The sequence below is a fragment of the Phacochoerus africanus genome, chromosome 11, assembly GCF_016906955.1.
Source record: "Phacochoerus africanus isolate WHEZ1 chromosome 11, ROS_Pafr_v1, whole genome shotgun sequence".
Classification (NCBI taxonomy): domain Eukaryota; kingdom Metazoa; phylum Chordata; class Mammalia; order Artiodactyla; family Suidae; genus Phacochoerus; species Phacochoerus africanus.
Window position 1 is genome coordinate 105,468,485 of NC_062554.1, and position 14,883 is coordinate 105,483,367.

A 14,883-nucleotide genomic window follows, 5' to 3' on the forward strand; every position below is an offset into this window, starting at 1 on the left:
AATAAGGACTGGAAGTGTGGTTTAACTGGTACGTCTATATTTTCAGTTACTATTATTTATAATTTTAAGCAATTAACAGAAAAGACAGATACCATCTTAAACATTCATGAAAAGAATCATCACTCTTTAAATTATTAATGTGCTTATCAAACTAATAAACAGTTTAATTATGAGGACTGCCTTACTGACACTTATAACATCAAACACCTACCTCTTGTAAGGTATTAATATCTACTCCATCCCCTTGAATAACTCTAAGATAAGGTGGCAGCAACTTGTAGCCCTTTGAGTTCTCAGTAACAGGGAACTTCTTTCCTAAAATATCCAAAACCTGTATGGAAAAATACACACCCAACACAAAATAACTAAAGCTGAAAAAAAGCGTAAAAGTGTTCCAAAGTTTAAAATAATGACTTTGCTTTGCAAGACAATCTTGAGAGAAGATAAAAATTTATCATATTACTTAATTTTTACAATACCACATATAACCCTTCTAAAAGTCTCAAACCCTTTGATTATGGGGGAAATAGACATGTGATTTTCTATTCAGTCAATTTATACCATAAAGTGACTCAAAACAAGTTTTTTCCCCTCATATTTTTCAAATTAGATTTAGGGGGAAAAAAACCTTTAACATTAGGAGCTTACAATGGTAAATATATCATTTTCAAAAGGTATACAAAACATCATTTAAAAAACTCATGATCATACTTTTGATTTGGATTATTTTTGCTCACGGCCAATAATTTAACTTGTCTGATAGAACTCAAGCATGAATCCATCTAAATTACAAAGTTCATAGTAATTATGACATGCAGACAAGGGTGGAAATGAAACATATAAACCAGAGTTTCTCTGATGTTCTTCTCACTCAAAGATGACACATATTATTTTTTTAAAGCCAAACTGCTTACTATGCAAGTTGCCCCACTCCCTCAACTACTAAAAGTTTTGTAGCAGCTGAAATACCTAAACACTGATTTAAAATTTCTCAGAAAGCTTGGTCAAAGAGCCAAAAGATCTACCAGACATATTTCCCCTCAACAATTATTCATTCCCGTTTCCTAAATAAATTGACTTAAAGTAACAATGAGAAAATTCCATATTGATGACTTAGTTTATTCTTTAAGTTAGGTTTGAACATTTTTACTAGGAAAAAGGAAAAACATGAAACCTGTTAAGTTGGCTAAAACCAAGTCTATTCATATTTCAGGCTAAGCTAAGCCTTTCCGATTGGCCTATCACTTAGTAGGGTAGGAAAAGACCTTCTGGAATCTACAGCCTGCGTTCTTAAGGAGTAATTCACCATCTAGTCATCAAGTGGGAAACAGTGTAGTAAAGAGGGAAGGTGACAGCCAGAAAGATCCAGGTTGGGTATCTGGCTTATTACACATGTCATGTGACCTTGAGCAAGTTTACTTTAACTTCGCTAAGCTGGTTTCTTTGTCTACTAAAAAAAAAAGATTGTAATATTGATCATAGTGTTTCATAGAGCTTAAATGCCACAACTAAAGCAAAGCAAGGTGGCACAATATTTTTCTAGTAGTAAGCATCAAATAACCTGCTCTTATTAGTGCTTTTCAAAGAAGGTAAACCAAATCCTAAACAATAAAAAAACGGAACATGGCTACACTGAGGATCAATAGCTTCTCTAAAGAATCACTACTTGAAAAGTATTTGACTTATTTTCATTCCACATCACCTTGCACGTACTTCTTTTGCACTAAAAACAAAGGCTCAGCAATTACTTGCGATAAAGGAAAAGAAACAAACCACAGACCTGGTAAGTGAAACACAGGACTGATTAAAACGGTAATACTATTCATAATTTTGAAGGTAAACAGAAAATATCTACTCAACAGTACTTAACTGTCTATTTGACAGTATATAAATAACCCATAACTCCGGGCATCCTTTCTCTGTTATTAATGTGTGACCTTGGGCAAGTCTATTACTCTCTCTGGGCTGCAACTGAAAAATAAGGGGACTGGTCCAGATAATTCTGAAATGGTGTGTGTACTAATGAAATTAAAAGTAATGTTGATGCAGCTGGTCTATAGGCACATTAATAATCAAGTTACACATTAAAATTTACCTTTAATACAGTGTCAAGAGGATTCCCAGAATCAGGTCTGATTATTAGTGGTGCCTCTGTACTTCTTGATACTATTAAATGTCTTAGATCTTCACCCCATATTTTCTCACACGCATTATAAATGTCATAGCTATCGCTGACCACAGATACAGGCACTGATGAAAACTGTGTTACTATATGTTCAAAAGCATCTTTTTCATGGTCCTTCCCCCAAGCTGTTATGGTACTAGAAAACAAAATGAAAATACAGATTTACTTAGGCAGACATATCATCTGTTTCTGAATCACATCTCATGTTTACTATACTACGCCATCAACACTGCAGAGAAGGTGAGTGATTTAGTTTAATGAATGCATATCAACAGGTTAACTGAATATTTTAGCCTAACCATCTCATGGCCATTTTTTAATATTGTAAGTGATCTCATTCTTCTCCAATAGTTATTTTAACTTGTAAGTCATATTCAACCAAGTACAAACTATATTTGTTTTTTTTTTTAATATTCCTAAACCTACTCATTTAAAATAAGTCAACTGCTGAATACACTATATATTGTGCTGAGATGCTAGAAGGAAACATACTCTCATTATTTTGCTGGGTGATACAAGCACTTGGCTTCCTTCTGCGAATTTTCAAAGCTATATACCAATAACAGTAGGGACACATATTTTATCTTAACCTTTTAAAATCTTAAAGGCAATTACTTAGGCAATTATTTATACTATACCATGCATTCCTACAGTCAACTCTTTACCTGTTATGTCTTCAACTGGCCAGTAACAGGTAGTCACTTCTTCCACTTATAGATTATCCACTACCACTTAATATATGCTCAGGGAGTAAGAATTATAATATTCAGTTTGAGCAAAAAATAATTAAGATGGGAAATCAAGTATCAAAGTTTCTATTAGGCAAGAATGATTACAGTGATTTTTACACTGTCCTCAATAATTGTGGCTCTTTTTAAACAGATTAATGCTATGTAACCTAAGTATGTGCTGATTAATATATAATATAAATAATTTAAAAAATTCTGAAATAGAATTTAATAATGAATTTTAGAATTGTTTCCATTTTCTCATGCTAAGCAATTTTTCTTTCCTAATTTGCTAGTCTTGGCTGCTACCTTATTTTCCTAAGTAAAATAATAGAAAGTAAAACCATTCATTTATTGTAACACCAAGGAGACACAAGTTTATCTCAGAACTGTCTGAAGGGTCATACTAATTTATATTTAAAATTTTCATCTTTTCTCTAAAGGACTGGAGTAAACAAACCGTCAATGATATGCTGAGGAGAGCAGAGCATGTACACTTGTGGGAGTACAAAGACTCAGCTACCCAGAACTGCTCGTCTGAAATGGAGAGACAACATATTTATATAAAACTCAGTTTACAGTGAAAAAAGTAGCTATGATGCCACCTCTCTGCTTCATGCAAGCATCTGGAGGTTAAAGGGAAAATTAAGATATAATTTTAATATGGATAAAGAGAAGCTCCTTCTTCATATCAAGAATTGCTATGGCCTCCTTTATAAGGGAGAGAATTAAGCTCAAAGAATATCAACACCGGAGAGACCTGCCATATAAGAACAGACTCTTAAGAGTCAGAGGTCATTGTTTACGCAGTTATTTTTTACTAGCATTGTATCAATACAGTCATCTAACTGCTATTTGTGTGTATCACGTCTAGCAAACTTGACGGCTCATTTTTAATCTTTATCTTACTTGCTTTTCCCTTTGACATGTGAACTTTCCTGAAGTTTTCTTTCCCATGACTTCAATGACATCTCCCATGTTTTGATTTTGCACCCGACTTCTACAATCCTGTTCAGTCTCCCTGAGATGCTGAGCTTCCCTCCTTCAACACGACCTGAGCACTTTCTCTCTCTAAATACCTCCCTATGTGAAAAACACTCAAAACTTTTAAAAAATACCCTTAGAGTGGGAGTTTCCAAAATCTTACTTTAAGCCTAGGTTGTGTTTTTTTCCCCTGGACTCCAATATCATTCTGTTAAGGAGGAAAATGAGTATCTTCATCTCATCATCCCACATATACTTCTCAAAGCATCCGTCACATAATCTCATCATAACACCTATTTTCTAGTATCATATTTGGTAAATGGAGATCATAAATACTTGATGAATTCTACTTATGCTACTGTTCCAATTTCCAGCATTAAATCTAGTTTGATACCTTTCCAAAGTTTGAGGGAGAAATAACTACATTATTTCTAAGTCCAGATTCATATAGTCTTTAAGAAATATTTGAAACAATAATGGCAATGTTCTAAATTTTAGAGTTTTCTTATTTTAAAGTTATTTTAGATGTTTATTTTTCCTCAATGACCTTCTGGTGTTGGAGATGTAAAATTTTGGCTCCTCCTTTTGTTGAACACGGATGGAGGAACTGTAAAACTGAGAGATAAATGACTTGCCCAAGGCCACCTAGTATGTGAGCTGTAAGGTCCCTAAAATTTCCCAACTCTCAGTCTAGAGCTCTTTTCACTATACTATGGTATTGTTTACAAGACTTGTCTATTTAAGAATATTTGACATATTAAGGAGTCAAATTCGCAAATGTGGTAAACACTTCGAGACTATAAAGATAAAAGAGATTTTCAACCTGTTTTAACATGGAAGCCCTGGAGTTCCCGTTGTGGCACAGTGGAAATGAGTCCGACTAGGAACCATGAGGTTGCGGGTTCGATCCTTGGCCTTGCTCAGTGGGATAAGGGTCCGGCATTGCCATAAGCTGTGGTGTAGGTCGCAGACTCAGCTCGGATCTGGTGTGGCTGTGGCTGTGGGGTAGGCTGGCAACTACAGCTCTGATCAGACCCCTAGCCTGGGAACCTCCCATATAGCATGGGTGCAGCCCTAAAATGACAAAAAAGAAAAAAAAAAAACCCAAAAAACAAAAATCATGGAAGCCCTATAGAAGGTATTATTTTTATTCTAAGATTATACTGTCATATTCAAGAATCTAATATATAGATACGTTTTTAAAGGGTGTACATACATCTAAGGCTAAAATAAAAACAGCGCAAACCCTAAAATCTTGATCTGTTAATGTCACTATTATTTTTCCAGTTTCACTAGTCTTAAAACATACATGAAAGTATTCAACAAGGCCCTACTAATAAAGCTAATAAATGTTAGCTGAATCTACCCTTTACGGAGTCCCAATTCAAATCATCAAGTTTAAGAAATTTCATCTTCCAAGCTGTTGCTCATGTTTACCCCGTTCTTTCCATTTATTTAGCCACTTGGTTCTGAACCTTGTCATTTTTTAAAACTACAACAGCTTCCTATAAATCCTCCCAACTTCTCATTTCTTTCCTCTTCAATTCATAAGATAACCCACTATCAATTTTTCTACAATACTTCTCTGATGACATCGCTTCTTTGCTCAAAAACTTCAATGCCCACTCCCATCTGAAGAAAATGGAATTAGAATAATAACCTATCGCAATGTGTGAATAGTTAACATTCAATGTCAAAATAAATTCAAGAGCCTTTACTAACTGGGCTTCCCAGTCCACCCTATGTTCCCTACAAAATCTCCCTAAAAATCCATTTCAGCCCTTATTCCCTAAACACATCCACACTTGCCTCATCCATCTTTGCTCTTTCAGGACAATATTTAACCCACGGTAGGCATGCAATAAATATTTACTCATAGAATGAATAACCCACTAATGTGTGCCATTAAATTTTACTAATCCTTCAAGAAGTCAAGATTTACATGCCATCTCTTTAAAACCTTTCTTTATCCTACCAATAGACTATGACCCCACTTTTCCTCCCCTTCACCACTAAAGCATTCTAACTGTACCTCTTTAAAACTACTTAACAAAGCAGGATGTTGCTAGTGTACTATTTTGATCCGGAATATATATAGGATTCTTTTTATCATTCTATCCCTTATAGTACCCAGTAGATAGCCTGGGATCAAAGCTCAGCTTCATTCTAAACTCACTACTGGTTTTATCACCCTGCAATATTCAAGTACAAGTGGAATTTAATAAACCTCCCCAAACTAATTACATTAAATTATTTTTGTTTTAAGAACCAGAATTAAGGTTTGGCATACTTTTTTTTACCTTTTATTTTTTTTACCTTAATTATTTTATTTTATTACTCAAATGAATTTATCACATCTGTAGTTGTATAATGATCATCACAATCCAATTTCACAGGATTTCCATCCCACAGCCCAAGCACATCCCCCCACCCCTCAAACTGTCTCCTCCAGAGACTGTAAGTTTTTCAATGTCTGTGAGTCAGCATCTGTTCTGCAAAGAAGTTCCGTCTGTCCATTTTTCAGATTCCACATGACAGTGAAAGCATTTGATGTTGGTGTCTCATTGTATGGCTGACTTCACTTAGCATGATAGTTTCTAGGTCCATCCATGTTGCTACGAAGGTTTGGCATACATTTTAAAAACTACTAAATTCTGATAAAATTACTCTAGGACCTAAGTAGTTGTAGCCTAGATTATACCTGTCTTCTAGTTTAACTTGAGATGGCTTAGGAAAATCAGATAAGAAATCAAAAGAAGAATCTGAACCCTCCCTTTTATCAAAAGGGCTAACTTGCTCATCTACAATTGAGGGTATTGGGTTCAGAAGATAATTTCCAGGGTAAAGATTAGTGAAGTTGTGTAGAAGAGCAGGGAAAGAGAAAACAGTGGCCAGATTTTACAGTGTTTCTAGGCTTAATTTAATGAATACAAACTTTCTGCATTTGGCAATCCTTAAAATAAACCTACAGAGCAATGGAAGATTTGGAAAAAAGCTCCTAATTGTTTCTATCAGGACAGTTAAAAGTTCTCTACCTCCTTGATATCAATCTTTATGTTCCTTAAATTCATGAAATTTACTGTAGTACCTGGCTCTGTAGTTAAACATCACTGAACTACAAATATAAGAATGAAAAAATCTCAGATATAGAAAAAAACAATGTTAGATAATGAGAGGATGAAAACAGAATTTTACCTGTGTTCTGCTGCTGGCACCGAATAGCCTGGAACAGGGTCTTTCGTCCCATAGTATTTTTTAATTAAAGCAATTCCTGCTACTGTATCTGTACCTTTGAAGTTAACCAAATGAGCAGATGCCCCTATGCCAGCAGTCTGGAAAATAAATCATAAACCAAAATCCAAAAATGAAAAAAACAGACCTGTACTTGAGGTATAGAGCATAGCTCCCAAAAGAATTATTATCTTTAGCTACTCTTAAAGAAACCTTTAACTATAATCAGAGAAAACAAAGATCCCGTTTTTCCTAAATATTTAGGGATTCAATTTTACCTCCTTAAAGAGAACTATTTAACAGTGAGGCACCATCACTTGGCATCACCCTCTTTGCTTACTCTGCCGTGTGCTTCTCAGTAGCATTATCTGACGTCTGTTACATTTATCTTATCTCTCTGTCCATCCATCCAATATATAAAAATGTATGAAGGACAGATGTTTACTGAAGGCTACATTTCATATATCATTTAACAGAGGCTGATACATTTAAGATCTTTAATTTGTATCTTTGACTGAATCTCTGAAACTTGAAAATGTGGCCTACTTAGAACCAAGGTTATTCCCAATGACTTCCCAAAAGACTTAAAGTGACAATCTAAGCAATCATCCACATTTTATTAATTAAAGTTCACTTCAGTTTCTTACCTCTTGGGAAGAGACTCCTCTGTAGCCAAAATCATGTAACTTGTATTCCAGACCATCTAAGTTACCAGATGTTTCTAACAAATATTTGGCCAATATTTTCTTCTGTTCTCTAGAATTTGTGGCCACTGTGATTGGATACCAGGACTGAACAAGAATAGTCTGCAATAAGAAAATTAACCACAAACATTAATACATTAACAACTGGGTTCTTTGTGAGGAAAGTCCTAGCTTTCTCTGGAAGTATGTCCTGGGCTTCCATTCTACTAGGAACATTTCAACTGTACAGCAGGATGCCTGCCACATGAACTCCAGATACAGTGTTGAGCTCATCTCTTAAATCCGCAACACAAAGGATGAGCATACCAGACCCATAACAGTAGAGAAGGTCAAATCACCTGTTTTCTATCCAAAGCTCCAAAGAAGCAGATAATATTTAGAAAGACTACCTAGGATGAAGGACCAACATGTTTATTTTCAATCTATCATGGGCCAATAGTTTTATAAAATATACTCACACTTGGATGTTGGGGCAATTAACCATTAAAGTTTTTAAATGCTTATTCTTGATTTCTGTATTTAATGTGGACCTGCATCAAAGAGAGTTCATGGACCAACACTGGTCCATGGACTACACCTTGAGTAATATACATCTAAAGAAGTTATTTGTTGACTCCTCTAGGCAGTACTAAATTTAATTTCTCCTTGGATCGAATACGACAACTGGTAGGTTATATACTTGAGATATTTTTGCTTAGCACTAGACAATTCTATTCATTGAGTTATGCTCTATGTCCTTGGCTCTTATTAAAAGTTATTGTTAAGAGAGGCACGAGACATTTCTGCATGTGCTATAAACCTGTGATGTCACTGTCTATTTCATAAGTCAGTTCCCATTACCTAAGTTCCTGAATGAGGAGATGAAAGAATTGCTAGGTTCCTGCTTTCTGATAAGAACTGTCCCTTGTTTTCCCTTTTTTCCTTGGCTGCCAGGAAACTCCAAAGAAAGTCTTATGCTTAATCATAGCAACTATATTAATTATTATGGCTTAGGATTCTACTTCTCCATTCTAGGATCACAATTTTCCATATTTACTTTGCAAACCAGATAGTCTGCTATCACAAGCACTTCAAATTTTGGAAAAAAGCTGCTACGATAACAAAAATGTCTGAGCTCACTCAAAAAGCTATTCCCCTCCTCCCTTCCTCTCTTTCTTTCTTGGCCACATCTACAGTATGTGCAAATTCCTGGACCAAGGACCTCAGCCACAGCAGTGACAATGCTGAATCCTTAACCACTAGGCCACCAGGAAACTCCAGCCATTTACTTTCTTAATTAAATTTCACAAAACAAGGGTTTACTGAATATCAGCTAAGTGGTCGATAAAGTAAAAACAAAAAGATTATTTAACCTTAGACTTCCCAATTCAGTTATCCAAAAAGAAAGAAAACTGCAGCATTGACTCTTGATTGATTAACTATAGCTCCAAATTCTTGCAGCTCCTTCCATCAAGAGATGGAATCTATCTCTTCATCCCTTGACTCTGGACTGTCTTTATGATTTGCTTTTGACCAACAGAATGTGGCAGAAACCATATTTATGACTCCCAAGCTTCTGTTTCAAGAGGTTTTACAGTTTCTACTCTTGTTTTCTTAGAACCTCGAGACTGCTGTGGTATAAAGAAGCTTGTTGTGAAAATAGGCCCAGCAGTCCCAGTTACCCAAGGTGAGGCCTAACTTGGGAGTGAGGCCATTTTAGACTCTCTTAGCCAAGCTGAACCCTCAGCTAAACGCAGACACATAAGTCTAAGCAGGACCAGCAGAGAACCATCCAGTCAACCACAGAAACATGAAAAATAACAGTTGTTTTATTTTGGGGTAGGTTGTTATATAACAATAGAAAAACTGATGCCAGTCCTAACTTGAACTCTATGACCAACTGCCTCTAATCTCTAACCATTCTTCTTTTGAAATTATTCTATGGAATTGCAATGATTCCATTGCCAATGACCAATGCTTATCCTACTTCTAATCTTTAGCTTCTCTGATTTACTCTTCATACAGCAAATGGTTATCCTTCTAAAGCAGCTTTATTCAGGTTGTACCATTCCTTAAAATCCTTAAAATCCTTTAATGGCTCGCTGTCTTCCACAGGGGAAGAAGGCCAATTCATACTGAAATTTGAGGCCTTCTGCAATCTTGCCTTGTTTACCATCTAAAGCTTTACTCACCATGATATTTTAACTTTTATGCTGCAGTTCCCTTGGGCTACTTACTATTCTAAGAAAGACTCCGTTCTTCCTGTCCCTTACTAAAAGCTTATTTTTCACTTCATGATTTCTTAGACAGAATTCCCCATTTCTGCTACCATTTCAGCATTCTTACTTATAGCAGTGGTTAGTTAAGAATAAACTGCTCCTCCTCCAAAAGCCTTTATATAAGACATATTCTACTCGGATTTCTGGGTACATGACTACTACTCAATCAATACTCATTTGTTGAATTTATTTCAATCAATTCTCCTATTTTAAGTTTAACTTAGATATTATCTAGGAGTATGAGAAAGATAGAAAACATAATGTGAAAAACTCTACTTGAGTTATAAAGGTAGAAGATTGACCTTACCCCTCGAAAAATGCCAGGGAAGGAGAGAAATAACTATGAGACACAGTGATCCTTCACATCACCATTTCCTTTCCATAGTCCAACAAAATCAGCTTAAATTATACTCTTAATAAAATCACTCCCCTTTAAAAAAGATCACTGTAGATGTAAGCAAGGGAAAAAAAGGCAAGTTAGTTTGGGTTAATCCAAGGTCTAATAAAGTAGGCCTTGTTGGAAACTTCCAAAACAGCAATTTGCCCACACAAATCAAGATAAAATTTTTAGCTAAAAGCCAAGCCTTTAAAGTAAATGAACCTACAAATTTCATTTAAGAAGTGTTCATTATAATGTTACTGCACAGGGTAAGGAATTTTAAAGATGGTGTGGTAGAGTAGAAAGGAGACCAGACCTACTCTGTTAACTAGTCCGTTTACCTCTCAGGCTCAATTTCCTCATCTGTGAAATGAGGGCATTTGATCAATGTAATAGTTTTTAAAGTCATCTTTTCTTTTCAATAGCCAAAAAAGTTATGTTTTATGGTTGGAAAAGACAGTTAAGTTTAGCCCAATGTGCTCATTCCTCTGCCCCTCCTAAGTCTAAGGCACATTTGCAGAAGCCTTAGGCTCTCTTAAACATGTTTTGAAATCTGATTTGAGCACTAAGGTTTCTTCTAGCACCAATATTGAAACTGATGAGCAACAATTTTAGTGTGTTTCGAAATTCAGTATATGGCGAATAACAAAGAATATTATTAATGATGTTGCACATACACTGGAAGAGGGAATCAGAAGAACTATAACTTAGTACTATTATTTAAAATGTTTTACATCAAGTATTTCCTGAAGAAAGTCTTCAAATTTTTTAAGGAACAAGTCTGGTGGATAGATAAGAGGAAGATGAACCTCCTCTACCCCCGCACAAAACCCGTGAAAGAGGCAAAGAATGACTCTGAGGAAGCATATTTAAAGTAAACCCAATTTTTTATAAAATATAGGATCTATCAGACAGGGACTGTTTCAAAACTTGTATTCTTGTGCTTTAGATAAAAATACCTACCCAGGACTTAACACTATTTAAAATAAAATATATGATAAGTTAAACTCAATAAGCAAATGAAAACAGGGAACTTCTTTTTCTTCAACATCTGTCTCAAATTTTGTGTTTAATAACTTTTTAATTAAAATATTTTTTATATTTGCTGACAAAGTATGGCTAGGAAATTCACATGTAGCTTTTTTCACTTGATGGATTTTTAGTGAAATACAACAAAATAATGATTATAAAAACAGGTTTCTTACAAAAAAACTTTAAGGCTAGTGTCTTTCACTTTCTGGAGAGGATAAAGAAAAACACGTGAAAAACAAGGTGGACTTGGAACTAGTTCCCTGTGCCCATAAATATCTGCTTTATGAAAGTTCAATTCAACACAAGGGAAGAGTACTCAATGACTAAATCCTCAATCAGAACCCCCCCCCCAAAAAAAACTGGAAAAGTTATTCATAGATGATAATTTTCACAGTAAGATTTATCTGTTTGGGGTCTTTTAGTATGGAAGGTAAAAGATACACTAGGTAATGTGGTTAAGAATTCCTCTAATCTTTCTAGGGCCGCACCCACGGCAAATGGAAGTTCCCAGGCTAGGGGTCAAATCAGAGCTGCAGCTGCCGACCTAGGCCACAGCCATAGCAACATGGCATCCGAGCAGCCTACACCATAGCTCATGGCAACGCCAGATCCTTGACCCACTGAGTGAGGTCAGGGATCAAACCCATATCCTCATGGATCTAGTGGCATTCATAACCCAGCGAGCCACAATGGGAACTCCCATCTTCTAGTCTTTTTTATAATGCAATTCCCACAAAATATCTGCCAATAAAACAGTATGACAATTGTTTTAACAATAAGATATGTTTTCTTTTACTCTGAGTTCACAGTTGATTCAAAGTTTTAAGACATGGTAGTAAACTATTTTAAATCTTTATTTTAGTTAATTATTCAATTTTCAGAGCCTGTTAGGCTTATTATTATTAGTTAATGGTTAATCAAGAGTCTAAAAAAAGAAAGATTTAAATTTCCTATTGACCTAACAAAAATGTATTTCAAACGTATTTCTGACCCTTAGCTTTTCTAAACATTTTCCAGTCTTTATAAGTGAACCTCAAATGTATTATTTTATAATATAAGAAATCAGTTTAGCCAATATGCTAAGATAAAGAGTACTCAGCAGTAAGTAAACACCTCTCAGATAGGGGGGTGACATTTCTATTGTCCCTTCCTAGGATATTTCCTCTTATAAATTTATAAGCTAATTAGATTATTAATATCAAAACTATGGGGCTGTGAAAACATAAGATTGCTTAAGTATAGATACAAGCAAAACAAACAAAAGCCTTGCAATATACACTCAGAGTCTATGTATATTGCAAGGTACCCTCCTTTGGGGCTTAGAAATTAAAACTATCAGTGAATCTTGAATTTAGAAGTGAAATACCAGGTGGTAGGGTCTAGGCCCTAAACTGATTAGAAAGAAAATGGTAATTTAAAATTTGGACAAAATTCCTTTAGTATAACTGAAACAATATCCATAAAATGCCTTAGTTACTAAAAATAGACCTGTGCTATTTTATAATATTTCTCCATGACAGTATATGTTTAGGACTGCAACAAATAAGATGGAGGCCAATCAAGCTTTAGCAGTAATAATTTGTAACAATTTTATTTTAATTTTTTTATTTTTTGGCTGTGTGGCACGTCGAAGTTCCCTGGCCAGGGGATCGAACCCACACCACAGCAGCGACATCATCCACTGCAGTGATGCCAGATCCTTAACCCACTGTACCATAAGAGAACTCCAACAATTTGATTTTAAAATCTTTTAGATATTACTGGAAGAAAATTTAACAATTATTTAGTCCAACTGTCATTTTAGAGGTGAAGAAACTGAGGCCTGGAAAGGTTATTAAATTGTAGGAGATTACATACTTTATTAGCAGGAATTTTTAAACTAGAATCCCAGTTGAAGGGTTTTTACATCTACAATCAATGTTAAATAAGAATGAAAAACAAAACAAAACAAAACAATTCACCTCAATCCAATTTGTAAGCCAGTAACACTCTGGATCTGTGTTTTCCACTGTGAAGAGAACATTTCCTCTGGGAATGACAGAGCCCTCAGGAACAGCTTTTACCTCTATTGGAAGATGCCCATCGTATTTCTGGTAAGAAACAATAATGAAATTATTCATTTAACAGATAGTATGCATTACCTGTTTAAATAAGATTCTTTACATTTTATAGAAGCTAAACTTACTGTCATAAAAATTACAACTGGAGATATTATATTGCTAGTAAACTGGTCAGAATATCCTTATCCTCTGAAATAAAATTAGCTAAAATGATTAACTGTTTAGTACTAGTGTCAATTTTTAAATTTCTGCTGTCAAAGTACTTCTGCTAAGAACATTTATCAAAGATACAGATAATTTTAAACTGATGAAAACAAAAAAATAGTTTTCCTATTCTTTCAAAAAAAAAAAGATATACTCCAGCATATTTCAAGAGCACTATCTTTCTTCTGAGTAGGTCATTTTAATAAGAGAAAGGGCTAAAGGCTGAAAGATAAAATAAGGGAACAAAATAAAATGAACCAATGGAAAAAAGAGAACTCCCTACCAGTAGAAGACTCTTAAACAGTGCTTTCTCTTTACGCTGGCAGTAGACCCAACACCATTTTGGCAGTAGACAGACCATTGCTAAGGACACTTTCTAGAGCTTTGGCAACCAATAATGCAATAATTCTCTTCAAAATGAGGTTGAAGATACAATGGCTACATGTTATGTTACTAGATCTTTAATTATGTCTCCCTTCTTTAAAAGTTAAAAGCTTTGGCTAACTTTTTTGGCTAGGAAGGTAGTAGGTTGTTTCAGAAATCCTAGTAGTTTATGTGATTTGGGACAAGGTAACTAGATAAAAGAAAACTCATGATAGATCAGAAAGAATAATGCCTTAAAATCCTAGCCTGGATGCAAAAGCAGGTAGGAGACTAGGTAAGTGATTCAGAATCTCGAGGCCTCAGCCTCTATGCTTGTAAAAGGGGGTTACACAAGATTTTCTCTAGACAATCTACGAATCCCTAAGATTCCCTGAATATAAAATAAAAAGATTTACCACCCTGACCACAGAGAATTATATTAATAAGCACAACACCTAACTTGCCTAAAATTATTTTCCTTACAACAAACCAAATGAGCTAAGTGCAGGAGTTAGCCAACAGATCTTACTGACCTTACTTAAGATACAAGAGAACTAGCAGATATGCTGACCCAACTTCTTCAAAGACCCATCATTACCAAATAGTAAAATTCAATATTATGATATAGACATGAAAATTGAAGTATTTCTAATTACTTTGTGTTTGATAGTTTACAATGAAAAAGACATGCATTTTTAAGATATAAATTAATTAACACTTAACATGGTAAGATGCCAGGAGATCCCATTCCCAAC

The 14,883-nt window shown here is 34.9% G+C and overlaps 1 protein-coding gene across 2 annotated transcripts in view; it reads right to left on the reverse strand.

The window, feature by feature from the left end:
- NAMPT (nicotinamide phosphoribosyltransferase) overlaps window positions 1-14,883 on the reverse strand; it is a 39,003-nt gene that overhangs the window by 12,445 nt on the left and 11,675 nt on the right. For both annotated transcript variants that reach the window (XM_047751888.1, XM_047751889.1), the window contains 5 exons: window positions 13,463-13,591; window positions 7,776-7,934; window positions 7,093-7,229; window positions 2,096-2,321; window positions 212-331 (listed from right to left, as the gene is read on the reverse strand). In XM_047751888.1, the coding sequence (XP_047607844.1) occupies window positions 212-331; window positions 2,096-2,321; window positions 7,093-7,229; window positions 7,776-7,934; window positions 13,463-13,591 (771 nt within the window). The remainder of the gene's footprint in view (window positions 1-211; window positions 332-2,095; window positions 2,322-7,092; window positions 7,230-7,775; window positions 7,935-13,462; window positions 13,592-14,883) is intronic.